General features: G+C 38.3%; 2 protein-coding genes across 9 annotated transcripts in view; one reads left to right on the top strand and one right to left on the bottom strand.

Annotated features, from left to right (window-relative positions):
- Positions 1 to 1,853: 1,853 nt before the first annotated feature.
- On the top strand, positions 1,854 to 17,229 carry LOC120730204 (ethanolamine kinase 1-like). Of its 2 annotated transcripts, XM_040026428.1 has the most exons (5): positions 1,854 to 4,560; positions 4,976 to 5,059; positions 6,234 to 6,394; positions 8,811 to 8,884; positions 16,735 to 17,229. In XM_040026428.1, exons 1-5 carry the CDS (start codon positions 4,461 to 4,463, stop codon positions 16,802 to 16,804), a joined length of 489 nt encoding a protein of 162 aa, XP_039882362.1. In that variant the 5' UTR covers positions 1,854 to 4,460; the 3' UTR covers positions 16,805 to 17,229. The 2 variants fall into 2 exon arrangements, with proteins under 2 accessions (XP_039882362.1, XP_039882361.1); XM_040026427.1 differs by lacking the exons at positions 8,811 to 8,884; positions 16,735 to 17,229 and adding an exon at positions 6,508 to 8,804.
- A 6,777-nt stretch (positions 17,230 to 24,006) lies between these two features.
- Positions 24,007 to 27,983, bottom strand: part of LOC120730202 (transcription factor SOX-6-like) — a 104,488-nt gene continuing 100,511 nt past the window's right edge. For all 7 annotated transcript variants that reach the window (XM_040026424.1, XM_040026426.1, XM_040026420.1 and 4 more), the window contains one exon: positions 24,007 to 26,993. In XM_040026424.1, coding sequence (XP_039882358.1) covers positions 26,645 to 26,993 — 349 coding nt within the window. In that variant the 3' untranslated portion in view covers positions 24,007 to 26,644. The remainder of the gene's footprint in view (positions 26,994 to 27,983) is intronic.

Genomic DNA, 27,983 nt, shown 5'->3' with positions numbered 1-27,983 from the left:
CTTTTCACAGTTCCTATCTTAGATGTTTCATCTTCCTTAAGAACTTTGTTGACTGGTATTTATGTGTCTCTAGTATATCCCAATGGAAAAGATCTGTACAATGAGAGGGATTTGTTCTTGAAACTTCTCCATGTTATTGTTTATTTATTTATTTTTTTTACAATGTTTCGATCAGTAGCATTTTTAAATGTTTTGCATGATCTTCACAAATTTGAATTAAAAAAAATGATAAACTGAAGTGTATGGTATGTTAACTGAATCTCAGAAATGCCTGAAAATGACAAATGTGATGAATACCAAACATCTTATCAACGTTAAGACCTGTAATTACAGGAGAAGGAAGTGATTGTTATGTTGCATCAAAGTAATATAAAGAATTAGCAGAAAAAATGCATAACCGAGAAAACTTGGTACACATTTGTAAAAATTTTACACAAACCTGGACCCATGCTTTATGTGTGTCCTACACATGGTAATCATGGGCATGCTTTTACAGTGTGGAGAATATGTTTTGATTTTTATATATACCAAAACATTTATTAACATTGATCAAAATGACTTATTGTGATAGGGGAAAAAAATCTTATTTAAGTGTTCAAGAGAAGTTGATTTTAAGATGAACTTAAAAGGGAAAATCATCATAGTGTAAAGAGTAAACACTTTTAACATACTGGATTGCAAATAGGCAACAAATGCTTTATAAATGTATAAATTGTGTTTTTGTTGAATGTGGTAAAATATTATAAAGTTAAAAAAGCATGCAAATATCTTGTATATGTAATATTTTTGTACTACAGCTGGAACACAAGTTTTGGTTGTCCCTCTGCAGTAACGCTGGCAGTTAGCATTAATAATATCTTGCAAAGTACAGGGATTTTTTTTCTTGTTGAAATAATGTTTACTCTGTTTTTTCTGTTTTCCTTTGTTAAAATTTTCCCAAACATACCACAACATGTGCATGAGATTGCACTGTATTTAGTAATACTACACACTGTCTACTGAAAATAAAATGTAGATGAATAAAACAAATGAAACATGTAAATATCATTATATTACTATATCTGCATTTCAGATGTCTCCAATATTAGAAAAAAAGGTGTGTTTGTTTCTTCCACCAAGAGCACATATCAGTACATGTGTGCATCAGAGCACTTCACCAGCCATCTTAATATTTTCAAATGAATTGTCAAGCGCAGCACAAGACTTCACGCAACACTAAATGTATCGTCTCCTTTCTTCCCTGGGCTTCTTCAGGTCAGAGAAAATTCTCTTTTATTACAAAGCAAACAGTTGTTGGTTTCCTTTATCAAACAGCTCTTTGGAGAGAAAGAGAGAGAGAGCGTTGTGCAGATATTTAACCTTTTTATATAGTCTTACAATTGGGGCTCTCAAGGCCTTTCATTTGTGAAGATCCTGTGGAAAAATCAGGGAGCTTGGACTCATTTCACTACCGGTACAGTATATTTATATTTCAGCTCCAATCAAAGCTAGCCAATATGCCATCACTATGTATTTTCCCCTCTGAGCCCTGCCTCCCCACTATAATTTCCACCGACATTTTGTGTGCAAATGCAGTAATAGACACATTTATCACATCAAAAGAGATTCAATTTTCTTTTCAATCATCCACCGGTATGAATAGCGCCACATCCTCTGTGGCCAACAATGAAGGGCCATTACCGTGAGCCAAAGGATGGCTTCGCCTTCTCTATGCATTCAAGGGGAAAAGTGTGTCAAACTGTTTTCCAACGCCAACATTTGTTCTAGGCAAATGGAGACAGCTTTCAGACAGGTTAGTATCCAATTTTATTGTCAGACAAATGTCATTTTTGTTTGGGGCCATGGTAATCACTGGGTAAAACAGGCACAGAGACAGAAAAAGAAAAGACCAAAAAAACAGGTTTTAAACAAGCATCAGAGAAACTTTTGTACTTGAGACTGTATGAGTGCTGATATGAATGTGATATTCAGAGGAAATGGCAAAAGAAAGGCAGAGAAAGAGAGAGAGCAGGAAGAGGCTGCACCTGCAGAGGAGGTCTTCAGCTCTCAAGCCACCCGCTGTGCAGAGGGAGAGAGAGGGGGAGAGAGACAGATCGACAGAAGGAGAAGCGAAAGAGACGAGGGAAGGGGGAGCGCAAAAGAGGCTGCAGCAGCTGCAAGGTTCAGAGAGAGGGAGCACAGTAGAAGTCAGAGCTGGGAGAGAAAAGAAAGAAAGGCAATGGAAAGCAAGAGTGCAACCTCTTTTTCTTCCAAAGCCCCCCTGCTATGTCTCCCGTTTGCACTCTTACAAATTGCATAAAACTGCAAAAAAGAGAACGAGTGGTGGAGAAAAAAGACGAAAAAGAAAAAAAAATCTGCAGTGCTCGGCTGGTGTTTGAAATCATATGTAAATAAGGCACATTGATAATGAAGCGCCAGAGGAGGAAATTCCACTAATTACCTTACAGAGACTTGACAGGGAGCAGGAGGCGAATGTACTTGACGCACTGTTTTTCATGAAAAGGACAGAAAAGAGAGAGGAAAAGATCTGATGGCAAGACGACAGGTTTCCATTTAAAGTCAATGTAAGTCTTTCATTTAGCTTTTGATTCCAAGTAATCGTGGGTTCCTATGTGAACGTCGAGTTGTTAGGTTAAAGGAATGGGTTGGTTGAAAAGGAATCAGGGTGATTCACCATTCAACTGCATGTTTTATTTCATATTAGAGAGGAGATAGATAAATTATGCATGTCAGAGGGGGTCGATTTTAAATAAAGCTGTCACCGGCAAGTAGCTGTGAATCGAGCGCTCTATTCTGGGCCTATTTTTTTTTTTTTAAAAAGGCAGTTTGGTGTTAAAATGTAAATCATTTGTACACTGATGCTTGAAAATAAAGTAAAATAAATCTTAGTTATTTTATCAAAGATCTTGTAACCAGGAAGTTGGCATTTTAAAATACCAACTTCCTGCTTACCTCTTTTTATTCAATCCATGTATTTATCTCAGAGGGAAGCAAGACTGACTGAAAAGAGCAGAGAAGATAACATACAAAGTGACTTGTTGTGTAGTGGAGGACATGCAGACAGCGGAGCCTCTGTGCCACGGCTATAAACACTATAAACAAGGCTCATCCTCCTCTGCTTTTATTGTGCGTTCCTTGCAGGCCTCACTAAATTATGTCTCCAAGTGTGTATAATACCGGAGCATCTGTTTGTTCCCTTTTCGAATAAATAGGTAGTGTTTAAATTACACTGTTTAAAGTACCCTCTTGCCGTGGCAGTCGTGGGGACTGGAAAGGAAACACAAAAATTAATTAGGAGACGGATGCTTGCACAGCATTTCTTCCAGGTGCATTTTGCACTGACGTCCAAGGACATTAGTGCCGTCTTTGATAGATTGAATAATCAAGAGAGTGAAAACAAGGCATGTGACCTCTCAGCGAGGCTTGCTGAACCGTGTCAGTTTACAAACAAGTTCTACTTTCTTGTCTCAAACTCTCTTGCTCCTCTTACCAAGTGTACGGAAGACTCTTATACAAGTTTAGTTCAGATTTTCATTGGGAAAAAACAATCCCATAGACAACTTCCATCTATCCATTTTCTTCCGCTATTTAAGTCAGGCCTGCAAGAGCCATCGTGGGGTGAGATGCAAGGTTGCACCCTGGACGCCAGTCTGTTGCAGTGCTAACACATAGAAACAGGCAACCATTCGCACTCATATTCACACCTATGGTCAATTTAGAATCACTACTTAACCTAGCTCGATGCATGCTTTCTTCATGTTTGATAAGGCAGATTTATTTTTATAAACCGGATGCCCTTCTTGATGCAACCCCAAGTTAATTTTGCGTCTCCTCCCAGTGTTAAACTGGGGCTCGTTTGCTTATCAAGCAAATGAGTAAACCTAAAACTCTAGAGAACCATTGACTTAGCTCTAACAAAAAATGAATAACAGTAGCACTTTATAAAGGCAGACAAAGCACTTAAAACATCTCATATAATAGCTAAGCATGTCTTTTCTCTGATTTTCACTCGATTGCATTTTTTAAGAAGAAAGACTCCTCCCATGCTAGACTATCCCAGTGGCAGAGTGTACAAGGACATGTGCTAAAGTGAGTTGAATAAAAGTGTGTTATTGTCAGATCGTGAGCATTTTTACCCAATTAGACTTCAGATAAATTAGGAGGGTTGTACTTCTGGAAATCAATGTATTTTTCTGCTTCAGTGATTAAAACTAAATGCCAAAGTTCTTTTTTACAGTCTTTGGTGTAAAACATCACACAGCATTTATGACTTCGGCTGTTCAACTTACTATGCTTCTTTACCTACCTGCCAGGTGCAGCTGCGAGTTAAAGACATCACTCATTCACGGGGGAAAAAAGAGCCCTTTTCCATCATAAAAAACAAATAATTTCAACGTTTTACCTCTTGCAGTTCTGCAGATCTACAAAAGGTGCCCAGCTTTAAGACTTTGTCACAGGAAATGGAGTCACTGAAGAGACACCTCTCTCAGATTGACTCGCCAACTGTCCTCTGCCACAACGACCTCCTGACAAAGAACATCATCTACAACGAAAAAGAGGGTGAGGAAAATTCTTTGGTTTTTAGAAATTCATCAACCTGAAAGCAGTAACAAACAAAAGAAGGCCTAATGCTAAACTACCTTAATTCTAGCTGAAGAGTGGCAGTGCTTCTGAAGCTAATGCTAAAATAGATGAATGTGTGGCAATATTCACATTACTGAAAATGCATCGTCCCTTATTTAATATCTTACCTTATTTGAAGTTATTCTGTTATAAATTTTTTAAACATTTAAAAAAAATATCGCCCGGGGTAATGTTCAGCAAAAGAGACTCCCTGTTCCTTTGACTCTCACAAGGTTCCTGTACTTTCCATAAAAACACGAAGGCTTATCAGTTGTACATCTATAGCTGAAATGTGTTTATCATGTTGTCTTAGTAACTGCTGTTGCTTTTTTTTCCCCCCTACATCCATCAGAAATGGTGAAATTCATTGACTACGAGTACGCCGATTATAACTACCAGGCCTTCGATATCGGCAATCACTTCAACGAATTTGCTGGTGGGTCTTTCAAAATAGCATCAATTTACCTCCAAATCTTTTTCACAGCCAGGACATATAAGATTCCTTAATGTGGAATATATGACTGCAGTAAATATTGTAAACACAGGATGTGATATTTTCAACGTTGTGTTTTCTCTGACTACATCATGTTATGATATAATGTGCCGTGAAACGATCTCCTTCTTGTGACACTGCTCAGAAAAATTGCTGCATTCAGTATGTATTCTGCACAGTGATAAAAGTGGCTTTGATGGACCAGCTGTGTAAGAGAAAAAAAACAAGAAGGACTGTCCGAACAATCATCAATGCAGTCGTTTTAGATTATTCAGCTTTCAAGTTGTAACTTGCAAATTATCCACAATTCCCAATGACAGCAGCTGCAGTTATGTCTGATAGTCTTATGCAAGAAGGGGCCGACTGGAAGGGGCAGACATTCTCCACACGAATCACATGCTGGAATGAAAGATACTGCACCTTTTATTCAAAGAAACAAATATTACAACTTTTTATTGTGTTCTTTTTTTATCCTGATTATACCTCAAACAAAATCTGAAAATTAGCTGATGGCATGGTCTTGAATGATACAACTGTCTTGCAGACATTTGAACATAATTGTTTATGTAGGGAAGCTTTTATACGGGCAACATGAAAAACCAGTCTAGCTTAAATAAAGCGTTTCACTATTATCTGTACAATGTAACCCAGATGTTATACTATTGCTGATGTATGTAGAAGTCAACAGATGTGTCTAATTGCCAGGGTGCTTATTTACACTTCACAACATTTTATTACATTTTGTATTTTTATATTTCACAAAATTTTATTTTTTAATTTAAAGTAGACTTGTCAAATAAATGCAGTGCAGGAAAAAGCACAATACTTTCTCTGAAATTTAGTGGATAACATGTTATCCACTAAATTTCAACATATTGTTGTCAGCATGTTGTCACCCAGTTTCCATGCTGCTTTCTTATAACTTGTCCATTTGGAGCAAACGTTTCTCACTGCCTAAGTGGGTCTGACAAGTGTTGACCAAAGAGCTGTTGCTCCACTCAAAGTAGATATAGTTCACTGGCACGTCTTCAAAACAAACAGTTATTTTAGGCATTGTGTTGGATTTTAGCACCGACGGTAGTTCCACTAATGTGCACGTATATGTGTCGCATTTCAGGTGTGAATGATGTTAACTACGACCTCTACCCGAGCTGGGAGCTGCAGAGGGACTGGCTGACGGCCTATCTGGAGAGTTACAAGCACAGCACTGGACGTGAGGTCACAGTCACGGAGGCAGAAGTTACGCAGCTCTACATTCAAGTCTGCAAATTCTCTCTTGTAAGTGTCTGCTCCCACTGACTTTGTTGAAATATATCATTATGTAGTGCCTCAGCTCTTTGGAAAGACTTTGGAAAGTGACAAATCTCTCAACAGTTATTTCCTTTTCTTAGGTTTTGCTCTTGGAGGGACTCGAATATCTCAATATTATGAGATTAGCGTATGCATTTCAACAACATCCATATGTGTGCAGAGCTGTGGAATGGCGGGGTGGCAACATCTCACCATCATATTTTAACAATTTACTTTTCCAGCTCGCCCCCCCAACCCAAAGAAAACCAAACCATCCACAGCTGACCCACCACTGTTCAAACTTTGATGGACTCCATCTGAGTTGATTAGAAACTACCGCAGGGAAAAATGAAACACAGCAGCCAAAATTATTTTTCTTATGACCACAATTTTCATTCTTTGGTGTCTCAAGTGGTGCTGGACTATCTGTCTAAAAGTGCTTTCATAGCTCAACACAATATGCAGAATTGTCCAACCAATTTTGGGGTGGTGTAAATGTCTCTTGAAATAGCACAGAATTGATGAGAAGGCATATTACTTTTTAAAATAACTTGTGCTTCAGCCAAAAAAACCGAAAGGGAAATGCGCGTGTGTGTGTGTGTGTAAGGGGTAGAATATAGCCTGAAACTGAGTGATAGAAGTGATAATATCACGTTGATTGAAATCAGATTTTCTGCAACAAACCGAGGCGGACTCTTGAGGGTAGTAGGAGAAATTGATCACTGACGCTTAACAAGCCAAGTTTCCAGCTCAACTCGCTTTGACAAGCTGTGTGTCAGAATGAAGCATACGGGGCAGAATACTGATATGTTTCTGCTTAAAAATATTTACAAATACCTGCATCACCATTAAATAAATTGATTACATCTGCTTTTAATAAAATCAATTAAGTACAAGTTTATCGGTTTGTATCTCCTTAGTATCACTTGGTACATTTGTGAAATAAAAGTATGTTAATATAATACCATGTTCCGTAGTTTATAATATAGACAAAAAGTGACACTGTAGGAATTGAGGGAAGCCATCCTGCACTGTGTGGCATCGAGGAGGCCTGGCCAGTTGCCAGAGCTCTGCGGCGTGAAGCTGCCTCCTTCCCATCTTAATCCTTGGCAAACTGTGCCAAGACGCAGTGGGGTCCTTACAATCCGTCCTCTCCTCCGCAGGGATCCCCCATGATGCTGAAGCTGTAGCCTGTGGCTTGATGATGTCACTCTTCCCACACATTTATCATCTCCGTTTTTCTCAATGGCTCCCTGTCACCGATAGTCTCTGCTTAGTGTTAGATTAATGCTTTCTTAATGGAGAGCAGTTATTAATCATAATGGAAACACGCTCAATCTCCATCTCCAACTTAGGACAGAGATTAGAGATGAAAATCTGCCAGGGAGAAGGAGAAAAGCCAAGGGAAACCGCACATTGCTCTTCAAGTATTTCATTCCACCCTTTATTTGATTATCAAATAAAAATGTGATTATATCACTGGGCCACAGAACAGAGGCCCTTCTGGATCTTATTAAGACTTGCTATTAGTGGCCTTACCATGAAGATTTACAATAAGGGTGGAGAACAACAGAAATTTATGGAGGTATGGAGGTCTGCAAGACTAAGTGAGCAAAACCATTAAGGAGGGAACCATTCAATACAGAGGTTTGTCATTCTGACTAAGCAGTGCGCAACTGGCATGCAGCGGGAGCAGCAGCAGCAGTTCTGGGAGCAGTTACAACATGACAACCGGAGGTCACTGAAGTGTGTTTTCACAGTTGTGCACTATGGCAAAGGGGAATGTTGCAAGAGCATAAAAATACAGCACCTGCGATTCTACACTGCAAACACAATGCACAGTTTTACACTTCTCCTGGGACTGGCTGTGTGTTCTTAATGAGCCTGTCATTCAAAGACATTCCTTCGGTTCATTGTCTCAGCGAGCACACATTTTCCCTGCTGAAGTGTTCCTGAGCAAAGCATAACATTTGACCTCACTGTGGCCTCTGTGTAGGAGGCAAAGAATTATGCTTTTGAAACTTTGTTGTTTCAAAAGGGCGTTTGAGAATCTCATTGTGGTCACATAATGCTGTCATGTTGTCATTCCTTTGATGACAGAGTCCAATATTGTACTGACTGTGTGAGCTTTAATACCACAGGTAGGCAGTACAACATATAACTGTATTTTGTTAAGCAGTACAATCCTTCAGTTATTTTTCCATTTTCCTGTGATATTGTAATGTTCTTCTTTTTTCAATATTCAATCTTTATTTTTTATATACTAGCTCCCTGCAAAATCAATTTGAATTCTACAGTTTTGTAAAATACCTGAAAAGTAGCTCCAAATCAGCTCAGACACAAATATGAACCAGTGTTACGCTTTTTGAAACTTAAATTTTTATTTTTTTTTTACTTCTACCAGGCATCCAGCTTCCTCTGGGGTCTTTGGGCCATCCTGCAATCACGTTTCTCCTCGATTGACTTTGACTTCCAAAGGTTTGTCCAACGTCTGACAAAGACATTTAAAACTCCCACAACTCAAAGTGTCACTCTGCATAAACAATGCTCAAGTTTCCTAAAATGTCCTGGGTGAGATGTCCCATCCATCAAAAACATGTTGAGTTCATTAGTATTTAAATTGATGTTCTAATTATGTTAAGTGACACCTTCACATTAAAACGCTCTCAGTAAATGTTTAATAAAGGAACCCATGTAACTGCAAATAAGAATTATTACTTCACTGCAGTTTTTTTTTCAGCTGTTAATGTCATCATCCATCACTTGAAATACTCTGAAAAAGAAAAATATTTATAGGACATTGAATTTAGGCTCTCGGTATATTAGTGCAATGTTTAGACAAGCAGGATCTTCATTAGAAAGGAATGACAAAGAATTTGTTGGCAGACAAACTGCAAAAAAAAAAAAAAAACGGTTTAGAAACATAAGCCTAGAATATAGAAATATTTCATTCTCCTCCCAATGCTTCAAGTCTTTGTGTATTTAAAATCTGGCATAAAAAACAGGCGAGACAAACACACTTCTTCTACTCTTCATGTCACAGACAAAATATTTACACATGAAATTCTCTGCTTTTCTTCACTGATAACCCGCAACATAAGATGAAAGCCTCGGTTTTCACAAAGACTTTCAAAGGAGATCAAAACTAACATCTTTTATTTTTAACAGTGATCACCATTGAGGACTAGTTATCTTAAACAAGTCCAGGAGACATTCCTCACCAGCAGCAGCACTCAGACAGTTCAGGAAGGCAAAATGTTTCCCTCAACCCCCACTTTTTTTCTGCCTTTCTCCTTTTTCTGCATGCCCCACACCCACAACAGTTGTGATCATGATCCTAATCACTATTGACACACGGCACCCTCCCCTCTGTGTGGCTTTTTCTACTCTCTTGCAAGATCAGCGACAGGGCCCCCACCTCATTTCAATCTGGACCTTGGAGGAAATGTGATCCAGAGGGGTGCTGAGGCACAGAGGCACTATTGTTCCAGTGCCGTCGTTCCTGCCTTACATATACATCTCTCATCCCTGGCTGGGCCACATGTGCCTGCTGAACGTCTACTCCTTTAAGCTACCGGCTGAGGTTGTCCTAAAGTGGATGGTGAGGGTTGGGTTACCTTTCTTTAACTGGAGGGTTAAACTGAAATGAGCTCTGAGAGCAACAACAACAATGGAGAACCAAGTCTAATGTTTAAAAGCGGGAGGCTACTATCTAGCTAACCTCTGCCCCACGCCCATCCCTGTCATGCAAGACACATTCATGCACTTAAGCCTCCCTTTCAGGCAAGAGCTACATAACATCGTTGGCTTCATCGATCTGTTAAAGTGACAACATTATTACATTCAGACATAGGTAACCTTTGGCTTAGTGCAGACATACATACAACAGGCAACATCAGTAATTGTGCAATTTTTGTACAATACATGCAAATGAGTTTTGCTCTTCAAGAAGAAAAAGATAAGAAACTATTTAAACCTTGAGTTGTTGCATGGGTGTGCATACTTGTCTGTGTTGTGTGTGTGCGTGTGTGTGTGTGTGTGTGTGTGTGTGTGTAATTTCTCCCACTGCTATCCCCCTGAGCCAAATCTCCAATAACTTCCCAACGAGTGACAGGCGTCACCCAGGCCTTGTGCTCTAACCAGAGCCAGATGTAGATGTGACAATAGGGAGCCACAAGGGGAACGCAAACCCGCCCTCCTTTTACCATCCATATTTACTTTTCTTATATGGTTTTTTTCATGTGTTGAAAGTGTCTGCAAGTCAGCAGTCTAGATTTGTGGACGTGCTGGCAAGGCGAGCTGTTATTTGACAAAGACATTATTATAAGGAAATGAACAAGGAGGAGGCCCACTGTTTGGAATAGCTTGACTACAAAATTGAGGGAATTGTGCACAAAAGCACATTGTGAAATGGAATACCTGCATTGGCAGGAGATCATTTTCCCCTACTCTTGCTAAATATAAAAAAGCCTCCATTCATTTCTGATGAAGATAAACATTAAGTATGCTAGTCTTAGGTGTCACCCTTAATAAAAATAGGGATAAATGGGATTGTCTGTGAAGCTTGCTGTTCTTATAGGAGGGAGGGTGTAATAGGCAATTACATTAATAGAAGAAACTACAGGGTGGGGTTGAGGTGTGTGTGTGTTAAATTAGCTGATAGTGAAGCTATTTTGACTTTTTACATTACTTGGTAGGAATCTATCAAACTCTGTACTAAACTGAAGAATAACACTGATTTTTTATTAAGTTGCTTTTTCTTTACTGAATTTTGTTGGGGAAAAAACAAGAAACTGCTGCCTGGAATTCTTTATTGAGGAATGTTTTGTATAGGAATGGTAAGCGATTCAATAAGTGAGCAATTAGTGTTTAAGTATTCTGTCAGTCTATATGTCTGAACTCGCCGGATTTTTCAGATTCACACAATTTTCATTTACGCACATGCAGTGGAATGAGTGCATTCAAAGAAGAGCAGTGCATACAGTGGACATAGCAGAGAAAAAATCAAGGCCGACATTGATTGGATTTGTTTCCTAATCCTTTTTACAAAAAACAAGTTCAGGACTGCTATCCGGTTGTTCAGTGATGACGCGACGAATCCTGCTTCCGGGCCTAAAGTAGTCTGCGTTTAATATGGCTTTTGTGTTGTTAACATGTTTAATGTTATGTATTTTCTTCTATTTGATCTCAAAAAGCTCCTAAAACAGTCAGTGATCACTGTTGACCTCCCTCGGCTTTTATTACCGCTAATCATTTATTTAAGCTCAGTTTTTAAAACCTTAGGATGTAACTACAGCCCAGCCCATGCAGCAGTATATGAATGACTAACCTCGTATTGTGGATGGATTATCTCAGTTGTTCTCCTGGCTGAAGTTTGGTCCTTTTACAGCATCCATGCGATTACATTTGTTCCTGACCACTGAGAACACTCACGTTAACTTTTATCGAGTGGAAAAAAAGTTAGCTTGTTTATATTATGCTAACATAGCTGTGTCGCTAGCAGTCATGTAGCACATCATTATATACCAGCTAGCCCAACTTCAGTAACCCTACAAACGTCACTGCTGTTTAGTTTTCTATCTTCATTTATGTTGGAAGTGATAACAGAGCTGTACGTTTTAATTTGTTTCCAAAACCCCGCAGTCAGGACATGCTATATTGTATTTAGATAGAAGCTAGCGAGCTAACTTCCTGCTAACTTCTAACTCCGTTAAATGTCATAAATTCCATTTTCATGGATGCCTGGATGTTAAACTCAATTGTTACACCTGGTAGAGCAGAACGCTGATCATTTTATTAAAGATGAAAGACTTTAGACAGTTTTTCAACTCTCAGTAATGCCACAGTGATCGTTTGATATATGGACCTGCAGCGGAGTTTAGGCCCAGACACGGCTAGTGACGTCAGACTGAACAATCGGATAGGAAATGAATGGGAATTCCCCCCCGAAGAAAACCTTTCTTATCTCAGCAAGTCAATGTCAAACCACATTCAAGAATTACAACAGCATGGCTCTGTAGTAAAGAGGTCTGAGTGCTGTGCAGTTACCCGTTACCCACTGAAAACTTTTTGTGTCATATGAAACATCAAGTACGAATGGGGGAAACATTAGGTTATCGAAACTACATGTCTCGTGGGTTTCCAACAGCTTTGCTAAAAGTAGTGATGAACATGCCCGCGTTACAACTTGAGCATGTTCCAGCATTTGTTTTGCTGGCATCCAAAACATAATCTAGTCATTAACAAACACTGGGCAGCAGGGTTTAGTGGTGGCACCCCACAGGGAGCATGTTAACTGCTAATTCTAAATTAGCTGTATTTCATCATATAATATATGAAAGTCATGTTCTGAGTCAATTCACAATTTATACAGCATCCATATTTGTGTGGAAAGCAACTTGTTCATAGCTGTACAACAGCTCTACTTCCCCACCTCCTGTATACATGCTATTGTAGCAGTCAGCAGAATCTGATTCTAGTGGGTCATTATGAAAATATGAAAATGAAAATGATGAGCAAACACTTTAGTTTTCTGGACCAATAAGGATAAGGGAGGCTTCATTCTGCTGTCTGAGTAAATGAAAGAAGTGTCAGTTATCAACTGTAGCACATGACTTGCTTGAAATTAAGTCTGTCCAGAGAAAACGCCTGTTGAGGCTCGCCAAACCACAGCGAGCGAAGTGAAAATTGTCTGCTGGCCTCCACCAATGATTTCTACTCCCCAAAATTTTATTATGAACTTTTTTCTTTCTTTTTATTTTTTATTTTTTTTGCAGTGGCAAAGGTTATACACACAGTGTACCACCTATCTCTATCAAACATGTACTGGTAAATCTAAAGGTCAGCCTTCAGCAAAGCAAAAACTAAAAGAAAGGAGAAAATGATGAACAAAAGCAGACAAAAAAAGCCTGGCTTTGACACAATAATTAGAGTGTAGCTTTACCCAGAGATGCAGGTGGGAAAGAATAACTAAAAGGCATGTGACTAAATTATCGTTTTGTCTCACAACACAAGCGCTTGAAAACTGATTTGGCATTGAGGAGTTCAGTGAAAGCACTGATTAAAGGACAAACTCCTCTCTGTGCCTCCATTTTCTGTGCTTTTGAAACTTCACTTTATTTCAAAGGGTATAGTATAATGGCCAAGGGCAACAGCGTACTCAGACATCAGATTTATTGAGGCGTTCAATAATATGGTTTGAACAAACACAAAACCACTTCCCTTGCCGTTAAGTTCTGAGATGCGCTGAAGCTTTGGCACAGCTTTCAGACTCATTGCTTCATTTGAGAGTCTTGATGCTATTGTTATGCAAGACTGACAAACAAAAACACAGTACCCACCTATAAACCAGACAGAAAGAGCAGCCTGTAGCGAACAGTGAAAGATACATTATGGCGACAGATATATACAGAGGAGGGAAGCAACAAAGTACAACTACTTTGTTTTTGGACTTCTGTAGAACTTCTAGGTATGTGTACTTTACCTACTTTTGAGTTTTACTCCCTACAATTTAACAGAAATACCTCTACTTTATACTCATATATTTTCAAATGATGGAGTAGTCAGGACAAAAGAGAGCTGCAGTGGTCCAGAACAGCATCCTCAATGTAGATGTGATCACTACAGCTTCTAGCTAGACTATAGAAGAGAAATGAGCATAGAGGGAGCATAAAGTGTCAGCTAATTTCAGCTGAGCTAATATCATGCAATTTGTCACAGAGCATGTCTGCTAGCTAAAGGTGGAGCTGCTGTATTTCACTGGGAGAGAAAAGAATGTGAGAGGTTAAGTCAGAGATGGAGAAAGACAAGACTGACAAAGACAGGACGACAGTAGAAGACAGATTTCTATTAAAGCTAAGTCAGTGAAACCTGATAAACTGGAAATTTAAAGCCTACAAATAATGTCCACTTTCATTTTGTGAATAGATATCTGAGCTGTACACGATTTCAAGTGATGTTTTTTCACACTGTGAAACTTTTTACAACACAAATTGTAAAATGTTTGAATTACTGTCTGTTATTCAAAGGTTCAGTGAACATGCTAGGCAGGCCAAACAGGTTAGTTTGCAGTGCTGTGGAGAGGTCTCAAGAGATGGACTAATGCAGTTGGCTGCCATGTTCATGGTCAATGTTAGGTTACATAAGGAGTAGCAGATATCAAAGACAGCTTAGTCTGATGATGCTGACTAGATTCACTCAGCCCAACTAATCCCAGGATCCCCACTCCTGCTGAATCCCACTTTAACCCCTGATTATATTCATTTTTCTGTTTAAATGTAGAGGCAGAACCTGCCATTTACAATATAGGTAACCACAATTAGAACTTGCTCTTTTCTGTTCTGCATAACAGATGTTTGAGATATTCATCAGAATAAGAATTTACAGCACATTACAGCAGTCACAGCGCTTCACCTGATCCACATTTGTCACATTTTGTTACAGCCTTGTTCCAAAATGGATTAAATTCATTTTTCAACTCAAAGTTCTACACACAATATCCCATATTAACAAAGTGAAAAATGTTTACTTGATATTGTTGCATTCAATTAAATGTAAAAACAAAAATATAATATGTGCGTATGTATTTACAACTTTTGCCATGACACACAAAACAGGTACGTATCCTGTTTGCAGCTTGATTTGAGTCTACCTGTGGTAAATTCAGTTGTTTGGACATGATTTGGAAAGGCACACACCTGTATATGTAAGGTCTCAAAACTGACAGTGCATGTCAGAGTGCAAACCAATTCAGGACAATGATTTCAGCACCGCCCCACCAATCAGGCCTGTATGGCAGAGTGGCCAGGCAGAAGCCACTCCTCAGTAAAAGGAACATGACAGCCTGCATACAGTTTGTTAAAAGGTACCTAACAGATTCTCAGATCATGAAACAAATATTGGACTCTTTGTCCTGAATGCCAACAGGGACACTGTCAGGGTCAAGGGAAAGATAAATATATAGCAATGTACAGACACATCTTTGATGATGACCTGGTCCACAGTGCTCTAGACCTGTGGCAGGGGTGAAAGTTTATCTTCCAACAGGACAATGACCCTAAGCACACTGGCATGATAACAAGTGTGTGACCTCAGGACCACTCGGCAAATGCCCTTGAGTTACCTAGCCAGAGCCCAGACTTGAACACAGTGCTGAAAAAATATTTAGCAAAGGCTTGTAAATACTGTTTGTATTTTCATGTACTTTTTACTTTTATGTTTGGAGCACATTTCATGGACTGTACTTTTTCAGTTTAGTAAGAAGTTGAATCAGTTATTCAGCTTTTACCAGATAATTTTTTTATAAGAATCTATAATTATATTTAGTATATAATCGTATTTATTATAATCTGCATTAGAATACTATATTTAATATATCATATATTATATAAATGTAATAATTATATAATAATTATATTACACATTTATATAATTACGTGGAAAATGTCTGTAGTTTTGCTACCTCTGGACATATACAATGCATCTTGAATAATAATTTTAGGTACTAATTTCTATTATTCTCATATAAAGACTGAGACTGAAAAGACATGAATATTTTGACATTGCAAGTATGTTTCAAGTGATTAAACAGTTTGCAAGTTGCCAACATGTCAAAGAGGCTTCAACCAAAGAATGTTAATAATATTATAAATATTATATGTTTAATACAGGCAAGTAGGGTCAAATAAAACTCTGTGTTGTTGAATTGAATTGTGGAATTGTAGCCACTCAGACACCTTTTAGATGCTGTTTTTCTGTCAAAGCCAGTGGCTCACAGGTATACACAAGGTTTCCATGATGCCATGATGGCATGGTAGATATTGTCAATAGTACGACGAGTCTTTTCACTCCCAGTTTGTCAATATGAATTCCAAATTGTCCCTGATGTTTCATGGGTGTGTCTGTAATTGGAAAGTACTGTGTGTAATATTAAAGCACTGTACAAATGGGTAAATTTTTCTTCTCATGTAAACCATTACAAGTGGTGAGACTAGATTTAAATGTATTTTTTGTGAAACACCGCTTCATAAGTTACTTAAGTAAAACGTACAGTTACGGTAAAGAGTGATCTTAAGACAAAATTTGCCATGAGTCATATATGCTTGACTCGTCATATATAGAAACGGACAAGACAGTCTCAGTTATTTGACATACTTGCCTGAGCACATTTGATCTAAGGTTGACACATGCCACCCTTGGGCAATGTGACTTTCCAGCCAACAGATCAATGTACAGCTGTGCAGTCTTTAAGGCCCAGTTAGTTTTTGTATAGTGTATAAGATTTTTTTCTGTTATCTAATCATGTGTTTTCTGTCTCCTGCTGTTTGCAGATATGCCACTGCACGACTGAACTTCTATTTTGAGAAAAAAGAGGAATACTTTGGACTGGCAGTGAACTAATTAATCCCTCTACTTTTGCAGAACAATTATGTGTTTCTTGTGTCAAACAGTGCTGTGGACCATATGTCAGATGGTGGAAATGGAAAAGCATAGAATAACCTTATAAAAGTGCTCCCCATAGTTTGTTATTTCAGGCTGTATAGTGTGACTTAATATGTTTTGCTATCACTGTGATTTTTAAAATATTTGTTTTACCACAGTCAGTATGCCGATAAGCCTATTTGGCAAATTGAGAAGAGGCTCGTGCCAGAAATGAATTAATTGTTCCCACATTCAGCCGAGTCACATAAAGCCACAAAAATTGAGCTTGATCATAAAACACATAAGAGGGTTATTTGCAGGCTTATTCAGTGTGTACCACAGTTCTGGTGGAAAACAAGCTTTCATTTCAACTTATTTACTGTACCAAGGGCATTATTTTAATGTTTCTCTTTCAGAATGACTTGCTATAAAAATATCATGTGTGACTTACAGGGTGTTTGTTAATGTTGCCATAAAATGAAAATTTAAGAAAAAATCTTTTGTGTTGACCAACATTATTGAAGCTGTCACTGTGTGAAGACAGGCGAAACCGAATCAGGAGTTACACGGTATGTACATGAACCAAAATGCAATGCTGACTGATATCAGTGCTTTAACAAGTGGATTTTACTTACTCTGTTCATTTTATAAGGTAAAAATGTACTTTAACTCCTAGTAGTGATCTGTTTTTTAAAAAATATTCATCAAAATTTAGGCCCACAAACATTGTATGATCTTGGTGTAATCTCCTTGAATATGTCTCACAGGATGTTAAAAAACAATGTAATGTATAATGGTTTAATAAACAAAAAGCAGATTAAGGGAGCGCACACTAGGGCAAATCTGTAAATAAGCAATTTAAAATTGTCATAGCATAACAGGCACAGCTGTAATTATTGCTTTTTTTGTCATAGAGACTTGTAGGAATAACTAACCATTCACCCTTTTACTTAGATTTAAATGTCATATGCCATGCATATACATAAACAATGAAATGGTTATGATTGACCAACATCAGGGAATTTGATTGAAATACTTTGCTGTTTGCTTTTCGGCTCAATTCAAATGCACTTATATAGCTCCAAATCAGAACAACACTCGCCTCAAGGTGCTTTATGTTGTAAAGTATAGACCCTACAACAATATATTTGAAAATAAATAAGAGGTGTTAACAGGTACACTAAAGCTACTAGCTGAGGACATATTATTGTAAAAATATGTTCTGTCGTGCATTTAAGTGCACTTAAACTGTAATTATGAGGCAGATCGCTCACCTTTATATTCTTCCAAAGTATATAAATAACAGAACATAATGATATAAAGAGACAGAAATGAGCAGTGTGATCCAGATTCAACTTTGTAACTGTAAGAGCTTTTCAAATGAAAGCTTTCTTTATTTCACTGTTTAAAAGAATCTGGTATTGATCAAAAGTGCTACACTGATAGTTCATATAGGTAATGTAATTCAGTGTTGTACCACATGTATATGATCACATGAAATAGAACTTCAATTGTAGTAGAAAACTGAATAAAGGCCATTAAAACAATAACTCTGGCCAATATCAGGAAGATGCTACCCTTTCTTATGTGCAGCATAAAGCAGCGGATTTGTCCTCACTCCTAAAAATATTGGTTTAGTGAGAATACAGCCTAAGTAGAGCGTGCAAGAACTCGCAAGAACAGAAATAGTTACATGCTAATAAGACAACTTCAGCTCTTTGTAGCCTTCTGCACAGACAGCACGCTAATGCAAAAGTAGCAACAAAAAAAACCTAGGATGTTAAAGTCATTCTGTGAAATGAAATAACATACTGATTACCTTTAAGAAAAGTAATTGGTTATGTGTAACACATTACCTTTGTTGAGTAACAACAGCAAAACTGAGCAGAGTGATGTCATTCTGTTGTGAATACTTGTTTAGGCAAAGGCAGGGTGGATGGCAGAGGCTCCATAGCTCATTAGTACAACTGTCTGATTCTTAAAATCAGCAAATACTTTTTCAGTATTTGACCAAAACCACAGTTTATTCTTCTCAAATGTTCACCAAGTGCTTATGGCCTTGTGATATATCTCCCACTGCCACAGTATTTTCACAATTGTCAAAACAGTATTTCCAGAATTGTCAAAACAGTTTCACCACAAACTCCATTTAATGGCTGTTCTGAAGTTTTTGATCCTATCACTGTATCTTCAGTGGATGGAGCAGCTTAGATGTCATGGAATTATCGATTTTTCTAAGCACTTAAAGGCAACTCCAGAGAAGAATGTCTGCATTTGGATGATTCACCAGAACCTCAGACTATTTTGTTTTCTAACATTTGTAATGTCATTGCTCGGATTCTGTAACAGCATCTGCAGAATAACTTGAGGGTAGAGATAGCTTGAAGTTATGGCACATAAAATATCATTAGGGAATAGTTAGGCTTGGGTAAGTCAAGGCTGGTTTTTATGCTTTGGCTCTGTGGTCTTACGTGTTATTTAGTTTCAAGGTACCCAAAAAGTGAGTGACCTGTAAGCAGTGTAGAAACAGATGAAGCTACTGTGATACCTGCTGTATGTATTCTCTCCAGACACAGAAGGTTTGAGAAAGACATCACAATATGATTGATAAAATCGTGAAGCTAAGTGATACCAAACTCCTGTATTAAAGTTGGTCTGTACACCACCCCAGCTTCCACACCCTTGTAATGTGCATTGGGCGACCGTGGCTCAGGGGGTTGGGAATCGCATCTGTAACCGGAAGGTCGCCGGTTCGATCCCTGGGCTCTCTGTCCTGGTCGTTGTGTCCCTGGGCAAGACACTTTACCCTACTTTCCTACTGGTGTTGGCCAGAGGGGCCGATGGCGCGATATGGCAGCCTCGCTTCTGTCAGTCTGCCCCAGGGCAGCTGTGGCTACAACTGTAGCTTGCCTCCACCAGTGTGTGAATGTGAGAGTGAATAAATAGTGGTATTGTAAAGCGCTTTGGGTGCCTTGAAAAGCGCTATATAAAATCCAATCCATTATTATTACATAAAAAGAAGAGTACATCCTGCAGTATTGAATGATGGCATTGGGCCTAAATGTTATAACGCAACAGGCATTGGCCAGTATACGCATATAAACGCTTGAGATGAAAAGCTTTGCAGCAGAGAACAAAAAAAGGTTGAGGGGTCAAAACTCTTGAGACTGAGTGAGAAAATCAAAAGCAGGAGGCAAATATGGAATCTACAATGGAAGAGATTAAAATATGACTACAATAACTGGAAATGTTACGTTAAGTGAGAGATTTTATCCATAAGACTTTTCTTTTCCAATGTTGGTTCCTTGTAGGATAAATGGTTGGTAACTTGTCCTTCAAACAGTTTTGATTGGTAAATGATATGTTTGTGTGTACTCACAATCAAACACATCGGTCTTTACAAAGTACATGTGACATGCTCAGAAATGTCAATGAGTCCTTCCATTCTATAACTGCTTCTACTGTCTTTATCTGTGAAGGGAGCACAAAAGGGAATGTGATTGTAAAATCAGTAGAAAGGATTATGGCGGGTCAAATGAGGGGAGGACTAGCTACAATGGCGTTCTTTACCTCCTCATGGTCGCGCACAGTTCCACTCATCAAGGCTGCAGCCGTGTCTTTGAGTCAAACAATCCAGCTGCTTTCATGCTGGCATTTTTCGTTAAACATATAATATTTAATTAGTGGACTAATGCACTTAAAAAGACCCAAGGACTTTGGATCAAAAAGAAAAAAATTGGCCTTTTGTCCATTGCCTATTTTCCTGAAAAAGTGCTGTAGATTTTTTCTTTCACTTTTAATTGCATTAAAAAAAGAAGTATATGCCTTTATGCAATGTTTCAAAGACATAGAAACCAGGAAAAAAAAACCTGTGAAAGCAATTCCTTTCAAAGGGCTTTTTTGTATGATTCTCTTTTATTCAGACATTGCATTTAGCTTTTTGGTTATTGTTAAAGGACTGACAAGGCTGTTGACCCTTGGAATTCTAATAAGTACCCAGTTTGCAATTGTAATCAACTTACATTAGCAACAATATACTCAAGGGAAGGTTTTACTATAAATTCACTTGTTATACATGTTACATACAATGCACAATGCATGCTTTTTGTTCCTATATTATATAGAGTGCTGTCACTTTCTCAGTTCCATTTCTAAATTCACAAAGGAAGTCAAACCTTCTCCTGTTTTTTTCAAAACACATGAGCCACGTCACTAACTATTCAGTATAGCAAGTTCAAAACTAAAGGCATTTCCATCAACCCCAGCTGTTCTTTTATTTTTTCTACCAGTTTGCAAACTGTGTGCTAACAGGCTAACTCAAAAAGATGTCTCTTAGCGTTTAGAAACCCTCATTATTTAATCAATTAGGTTGCAGCTCCCTTGTTTACAAAAAGTTATGTTTCAAAGAGTAATGTGAGAAAAGTATGAAAATCTTATTGCTCCTTCATCTATGACTTCCACTTTCCCAGTTAGTTTATCAGCTCAGTTGCTCATTTGAAGTGTTGTTAAATACCGCCTTATGTCCATTTGTATATTAGGGCCCTAATTAGGATTCAAAAGAAGTATAACACAGGGCATTGGGTTTGGTGAGTAACTACCTCAGTTTCTCAGTGAAGAACCATAGCTGACCATGATAAGCTTCAAAAAGAGATAATCTCATGAAGGGTATGACCATCTTCTTTATACAGTCTGTGGTTTTCCATCAAGACCTACAAGACAGCAGACGTCTGAAAAAGTGTGGAATTTGTGTGTTTTGTGCATGTGGAAATAATTTAAATGTAACGGTAAAGTGCAAGCATATATAGACTATAAACTTTCATTTGTGTCAAATTTAGGGGAGGAAGCCGTGTTTCTGCCCCAAATACCCAGAAATATTTAACTTTATTAAGAGATTTAAAAAAACAAACAAAAAAAACCTGTTTTTGTTTTGTATTGTTTTTCAGTTGGGAAAATAAAACCTCTGGTGTATGTAAAAGCAAAGGCTTGTTTTAGATATCATATTCACGTGACCATACAACTAACTACACCACTGCGCTGCATTAGGTGGCGGAAATGCAGGAGATCAAAAGCCAGGCAATAGCACAAAAACAGTGAGCATGGAGAAGATTCAAGCTGTGCTCTTGTTGATTGTAATTTTTTTATGCTATTCTTGAGTTATTTAGAGAAAGGAGCTTCTTAAATCTAAACACTTCAACAGTATTTTACAAGCTACAGCAGAGAAATAACATGAGAGAGATAAAATACTCGACTCGGAAATGTTCATGGCTGCAAACCAAACCCAAGTGCACCTGAACTTTCAGAGAAAACAACTTTCCCCCTGACAAGGAATTTTTCTTGGGGGGCGTCCTCTTTTTGCCAAAAAGTGCAGTGGAAATATACCGAGTTGCTACAAATACTTGTAGTCCATGAGGAAAGTTTTTGCAGGGAAAACGCTGCTGCCTAATTTCACAATGTAGTTAGAAGAACAGTTAGGAAAAAACAACCTCTAAATCATACGTAGACTTTTAGACGACTTTTTACCTGATACATCACACAAGTGGCACCCGTTGTGAAACATGATCAACTCGACAGGAGTGAAAGGGTCAATTAGTCTCCTTTAAATCAAAAGCATTTCAATGATTAAGCATCATAAGCTCAAAGAGGATGTAGTGTGCTGCAGCACCGTGACCATTCTGTGTGCTTTAATGAGTAGTGGAGCCTCAATGATCATAAACGGGCTGGCTTTGATGCCTCATTGAAAGAGCCTCTCCAACACGTCTGAAGGGGGCTCCTCCTTTGTAATAACAATTTATAATTCTCTTGATCTAAATGCCCAATTGCTGGGGAGAGGGGGAAAAGAAAGGATGTGGTTCTTTCTAGTCTTCAAGACGGTTTTTAAAAATCAAAAAGTGAATTTGCCTAGAGGGCCCAACCAAGACCAGGTTTCCATGAAGAAAGCATCTCAATATGTCTCATCATCCCCCACACACGAAACCTATGAGAAAAGAAAGGTAAATTCAAAGTCTATAATCACACACTTTAAGTTTACTAATAAGTACATTTCTGCCTTATATGAAAGAAACGGTTGCCAACGTTATTAGCCAAGGTGTAGAGCTTTACTGCAAAACATTTAGTTTTCTTTTGGTGTGTGGCTGTCAAGTCATTTTAGTTATGTCCATGAAGTTCTTTGATTGATATAGTACAACTGATCCTGTTATGGATGACACAGTTTGTGCAAATGACCATAAAAAATATATCACTGCAACCCACTGTTGCTAGTTGTGCATTTAGCTACCAGTAGCTACAACAACTGGGAAAAGTTAATGGAAACAGAGGATTACATCATTTTCCTTCAGGGATGAAATGTTAAGGGATAAATACGTTTGTATACATTACTGCAGGAATGTACTTGAAATTATAACTGTGCTGTAACAAGCTACACTAACCTTTGTTGAGGTGCTGAAAGCTTCGCTTATGCTCACACCAACTGTGCACATACGCCCAAAAAAAAACCCTGTCAACTTGAAAACAACTAAATGTTCATCTTGAAGAAAGGAAAAAGGAAATGTAAGTTATGATGACTCGTTTAAAAAGCTTAGCATGGCAACAGTGCAAGTATGATTTCAAACACCCCTCCCAACTAAACGCTATAGCATAGCACACACACACATGCTCACAAAGGAGTGTGTGACAAACTTGCCGGCGCCCCTCGCTGGGTGACGCTACAGTTGATTTGGGAATTACAATTAGATTTATGATGTGGCTGCATATGGCTAAGCTCTCTGTTTCTCTCTCTGAAATGCTGGGATTGGCTGCAGCGAGCACCGGCGCCGTGCCGTATACACCACAGCACAGTCAGAATGTGTGGCGTTACCTCACACACGCACGCACGCACAATGGAACAATAGGCCACATTTACCGTAATGGGCCACCAAAATATAAAGAGCGAGTGGAATAGCTCAACTTTGGAAACAGACAGCCTTGTGTTGGAAATTATTAGATCCCTGGAAAGTAAGGGTACTATTTAGAGCAATGGAAATAAAAATTCATGCAGCACTACCTGTAAAGTTGTGCGCATCGCTTTCATACACAGAACACAATATGTTGGTGGGGGGTTTTCTGCAAATGAACAATTTTACAAAGCATTCAAAATATTTTTCCCACCCAAAATTAAATACATGAAAAAAATAAAAGCAAAAATCTCAAGTCTTTACTTTTTTTTATTTATATATATTTTTTGATTGTCTTTCTCACCAAGTTGTACTGACACTTTTTAGAGCCAAAGCTGGCTAATAAATACAATGAAATGTTAAAACGCACAATTGGATTTCAAATACAATACTCATCACAAAAAAAAAAAAAAAAATGTGTGTGACCAGGAAATGCTATGTTCTTCCTCTGCGGGTCACAACTGACAAGAGCATGAGGTTACCTTTCCAAAGAGATCAGAGGCGATGAGACCCCTTCAGGTGATACTAGAGCTGCGGCAACAAGATCTGCTTAAATAAATGAAATGCTTCCAAAGAAATGGCAATTTACTGGTGCCTCGCATGTACCAGGCTTCAAAAATGTGACTTTTAACTGACTAATATATCATGTTTAAAAATCAAACAACAACTTCACATTAGTCAATACTAAAAAACAAAAACAAACAAAAAAACAGATTCATATCCAGTGCTTAGGATGTGTATGAGACTAACAGAAATGTCTATGCACGAGGCTTTTTTTTTTATGTAACACAAGCAAAATCAGTGTTCAGTCCCAGCTTGTGAAGCATTTTCCAAGTAAAAACCGCCAGATATGGTCGTGAAGAGAAATTTGGGATCAAGATGACCGAAGCAGCTGAACAGAGCACCCAGAAACCACCCGAGGTCACACGTTTTAAGAATGGAAACATTAAAAATTTCAGAGAATGCTTTGAAAAGAGTAAAACTAAGATTCGTCTGCAGAGACATTTGAGTAAAACAGAGACTGCTGACTGCTGTGCTGCGTCGAGACAATAGAGAAACATCTTCAGATGAGTGGAAAAACTTGTGTGCTCTGACTGGGGCGGTGGTTACTGAGAGGCAGACTGGTTAAGCACCTTTCCCCTTCGCTAATGTTCTCTTAATAATTTGCTCATGTTCAAAATACAAATGCAGTGTAGAAAAAAAGGTACCCTTTTGAAACAGCGGACCTATTAAACCCATTTTCTTTGTAACTATATAAATAATTTTTTAAAACACAAGTTTGGCATATATTTCCAACATAATGCTAAGAAGACATTTAAAAATTAACAAGCTAATAAAAGAAGTAATATTTGTTACATTTTTGTACCAATGCTAAACACAATACAGTGAAGGGATTTATGATATTACAATTTCTTATCCTACAGTAGGGTCATCCAGGGGTGCACCTTCATCTTCCTATTCCAACTGAATGAAGAGATTCAAAGGTTCACTTTTAAGACTAGGGGGATTCCTAAAGTGAAATTAAGCTAAAGGCTACCTTTACCTTTAGCCCGATTTAAAGGGACAGAAACTTTTCTAATACTACACTGCACTTAATGCATTTGGCCTCAAAGAACATTGGGCAGTGTGGTTTATGGAAGCACTAGTGCAGTGGAATAAAGGAATAGGCGCCTTCGATGCTGCTCTTCTAACTACGTCTCAGAACCATAGGGTCTGCCAGAGAACGACATTCTGTGTGTGTGTGTGTGACTAAGCAAGTGTGATGAAAAAATAACCTCCCTGAGCACTGTTTGTGTTTGGGCCAGGAGGGGAGCCAGCAGTTGATGAGTAGGAACCCACTTCATCAAATAGAAAAAATTGATTGTATAAGACTTTTGCAGCATTGGAAATTAAGACTACAACATCCCGAGTGAATGTGAATGTTTGGCACATTTGAAGAAAATCTGTACAATTTATGGGTACTTACTTACTTATTTAATAATAATAATAATAATAATAATAATAATAATGTAAGGGAATTTGCTCCCTTTATTTCATTGACAGTCTGAAAAGTCCTACCACTCTTTTTGTATGAAAACAAACAAAACAAATAACACATTCACAAGCTGGCACATCATACCTGAGCTGGGATATTTAAAAAAAAGAAACAGTAATGTAAGGTAAGCAGTTTGTCAGAAAAAAAAGTGTGTAGCAAAGAAATCGTAAGAAACAAAAGTAAGACTATAAGGTTACAAGAGCTAGGATTTATATTAAAAACTTTCCAAATTTCAAGTTCCGACAGTCTAGAGTTTGTACAGGCAGTGACCTGTCAGAAAAAAAGTCTATAGAACAAAAAAGCAAAAAGGAAAAAAAAGACAAAAAGTAAATACATAACAATGAAAACTAAATCACTCCTTAAACATTTAAGACCAAATAGCTGTTGAAGACCGATTCCTAATTCTTCGAAATCCATGCATGCCCTTTTACAAACTACACAGCAATGTGTTCGTCGCTCGTTTGTTCTTTGTCCCATTCTCTCTCATCCTCTGTTGTCTAACTCTTTTTTTTCTCTCGCTCCTGTTAAGATTGTCAAAGTAGAGGAAACTGAAGTTCACTGTCAGCTGGACATCTGAAGATTGATCAAACTGTATTCTTGGGTCACGTTTTTCCTATTCCTTCGTTTTTCCATTTCTTCAAATGGGCGTCCATCAAAGATACTATCCCAGAACTTTCTGAGCATGTCTGAGCTGATTTGAAATCCTGTTGGGGCATGCTTGGTGCATGACGCAACATGTCCTGAAAAGTTAAACTGAAGGTCTCAGTAATAAAATGTCTTTTTAAGAAATGTCTCTGACTATAATGGGAGTTGTTCTCTTTTTTTCTTTCTTTACATCTGACACCCTGAGCTTACTCAGTTGGCACTGACAGCCTCATGTGTCTCGTGGTCGCTGCTATAGTCTGACTTGGGCTCATCCTCAAAGTCCTCATACATGTCCATGTCATTGTCTCCATTATTGGGGTCGCTGGGCAGATCCAAGGCTCCGATCACACTGCCATTGCTGCCTCCTCCACTGCCAGGCTCAGACTTTACACCGTACGTGCTCTGAATGACGGGGATGGCAGGATCAGGACTGGCCGAGTTGCTGGAGCAGTCTGAGGTCAGATGTGGGGATGGTGTAGCTGCTGTTGCCATACTTATGGCACCGGGGTAAACTCCTACACTTCCAGGACTGTTGCCCAGAGAAATGGGTGGCTGAGGCCTGAGTATGAAGGAAAGAAGATAAGGAAGAATTATATTATTTACACAACATAAAATGATCGAAAAGCTTTGTAACTTTTACAGTGTGATTTAAGTCTAGCAGCAATGCTGGAAGCAGTCGAAAGGTGCACAAGGAGATGACCTTGAAGGGGAGATTAGTTCAATAAAAAAAAAAAGATTTATTCATTTAAGTCTCAACAAGCATGATCCAAAAATTACAACGTTGAAGAATGTTAGAAATGATTGTCACTTCGTAATGAATGATTGGTCCTTTAAAGTTAAAGAAAAGACACTACGTCCCAGAGCCGCTGAACATCACAAGAAGGACTACTTGTAATTGATAAAACTTCCTTAAACCAATAAAAACTGACCTAACTCAGTGTTCAGAACAAAAACTTAGGAAAGAACCAGCTTTTAAAAACACACAATTTGTTAGACTGGCATAAAATAGTATTTTTGTACCAAAAAAGTGATTCCCAAAGTAACGATATACTTCACAGGATGCTGTGTGCTCTTTAAAAATAAAATGGACAAGTGGAGAACAAAAACAGGCAGCAGATGGGCAGTATCTGCAAGTCTGAAAGATTTAAGAAATGGGGGAAAAATCAGCCAAAGACCTGACACAGAACTTGGGAGATGTATCTGTTAAGCATTTTAGACAAAGGCTCATCTGTATGCATGCATGTTTGCTCATACGAATGTATTTCTGCACCTATTTCTCCATTTTCCCTGCAAAGTATAAAGAAACGGGATGGCTCAAGACCTTTGCACAGTTGTGTTTTGGTACAAGCTAGACAGATCAGACACTGATTCGTTAGCCTTTGAACAACATCTGTGAACAAAACATTTATTCTTAAGCCATTTAAGTTCAACCACAACGCTTTTCATCTGGCTGAGCATGTCCTAACATAGAGCTCTACCTGCCATATCACAGCAGCATTAGCATTGTAGATGGAATGGGGGTAAATGCACATCATTCAAACAGGCCCCT

The sequence above is a fragment of the Simochromis diagramma genome, unplaced genomic scaffold (genome assembly GCF_900408965.1).
Source record: "Simochromis diagramma unplaced genomic scaffold, fSimDia1.1 OVJJ01000293.1, whole genome shotgun sequence".
Taxonomy (NCBI): Eukaryota; Metazoa; Chordata; class Actinopteri; order Cichliformes; family Cichlidae; genus Simochromis; species Simochromis diagramma.
The sequence above is the reverse complement of the archived record's forward strand: the minus strand, read 5'-3'. Positions and strand labels throughout refer to the sequence as shown.

Bases quoted from the DNA above. Each gene is read 5' to 3' on its own strand.
- LOC120730204 (XM_040026427.1), top strand. From the start codon at position 4,461: ATGGAGTCACTGAAGAGACACCTCTCTCAGATTGACTCGCCAACTGTC. The intron at 4,561-4,975 runs GTGAGGAAAATT...TACATCCATCAG, and splicing joins CATCTACAACGAAAAAGAGG to AAATGGTGAAATTCATTGAC. The intron at 5,060-6,233 runs GTGGGTCTTTCA...GTCGCATTTCAG, and splicing joins TCACTTCAACGAATTTGCTG to GTGTGAATGATGTTAACTAC.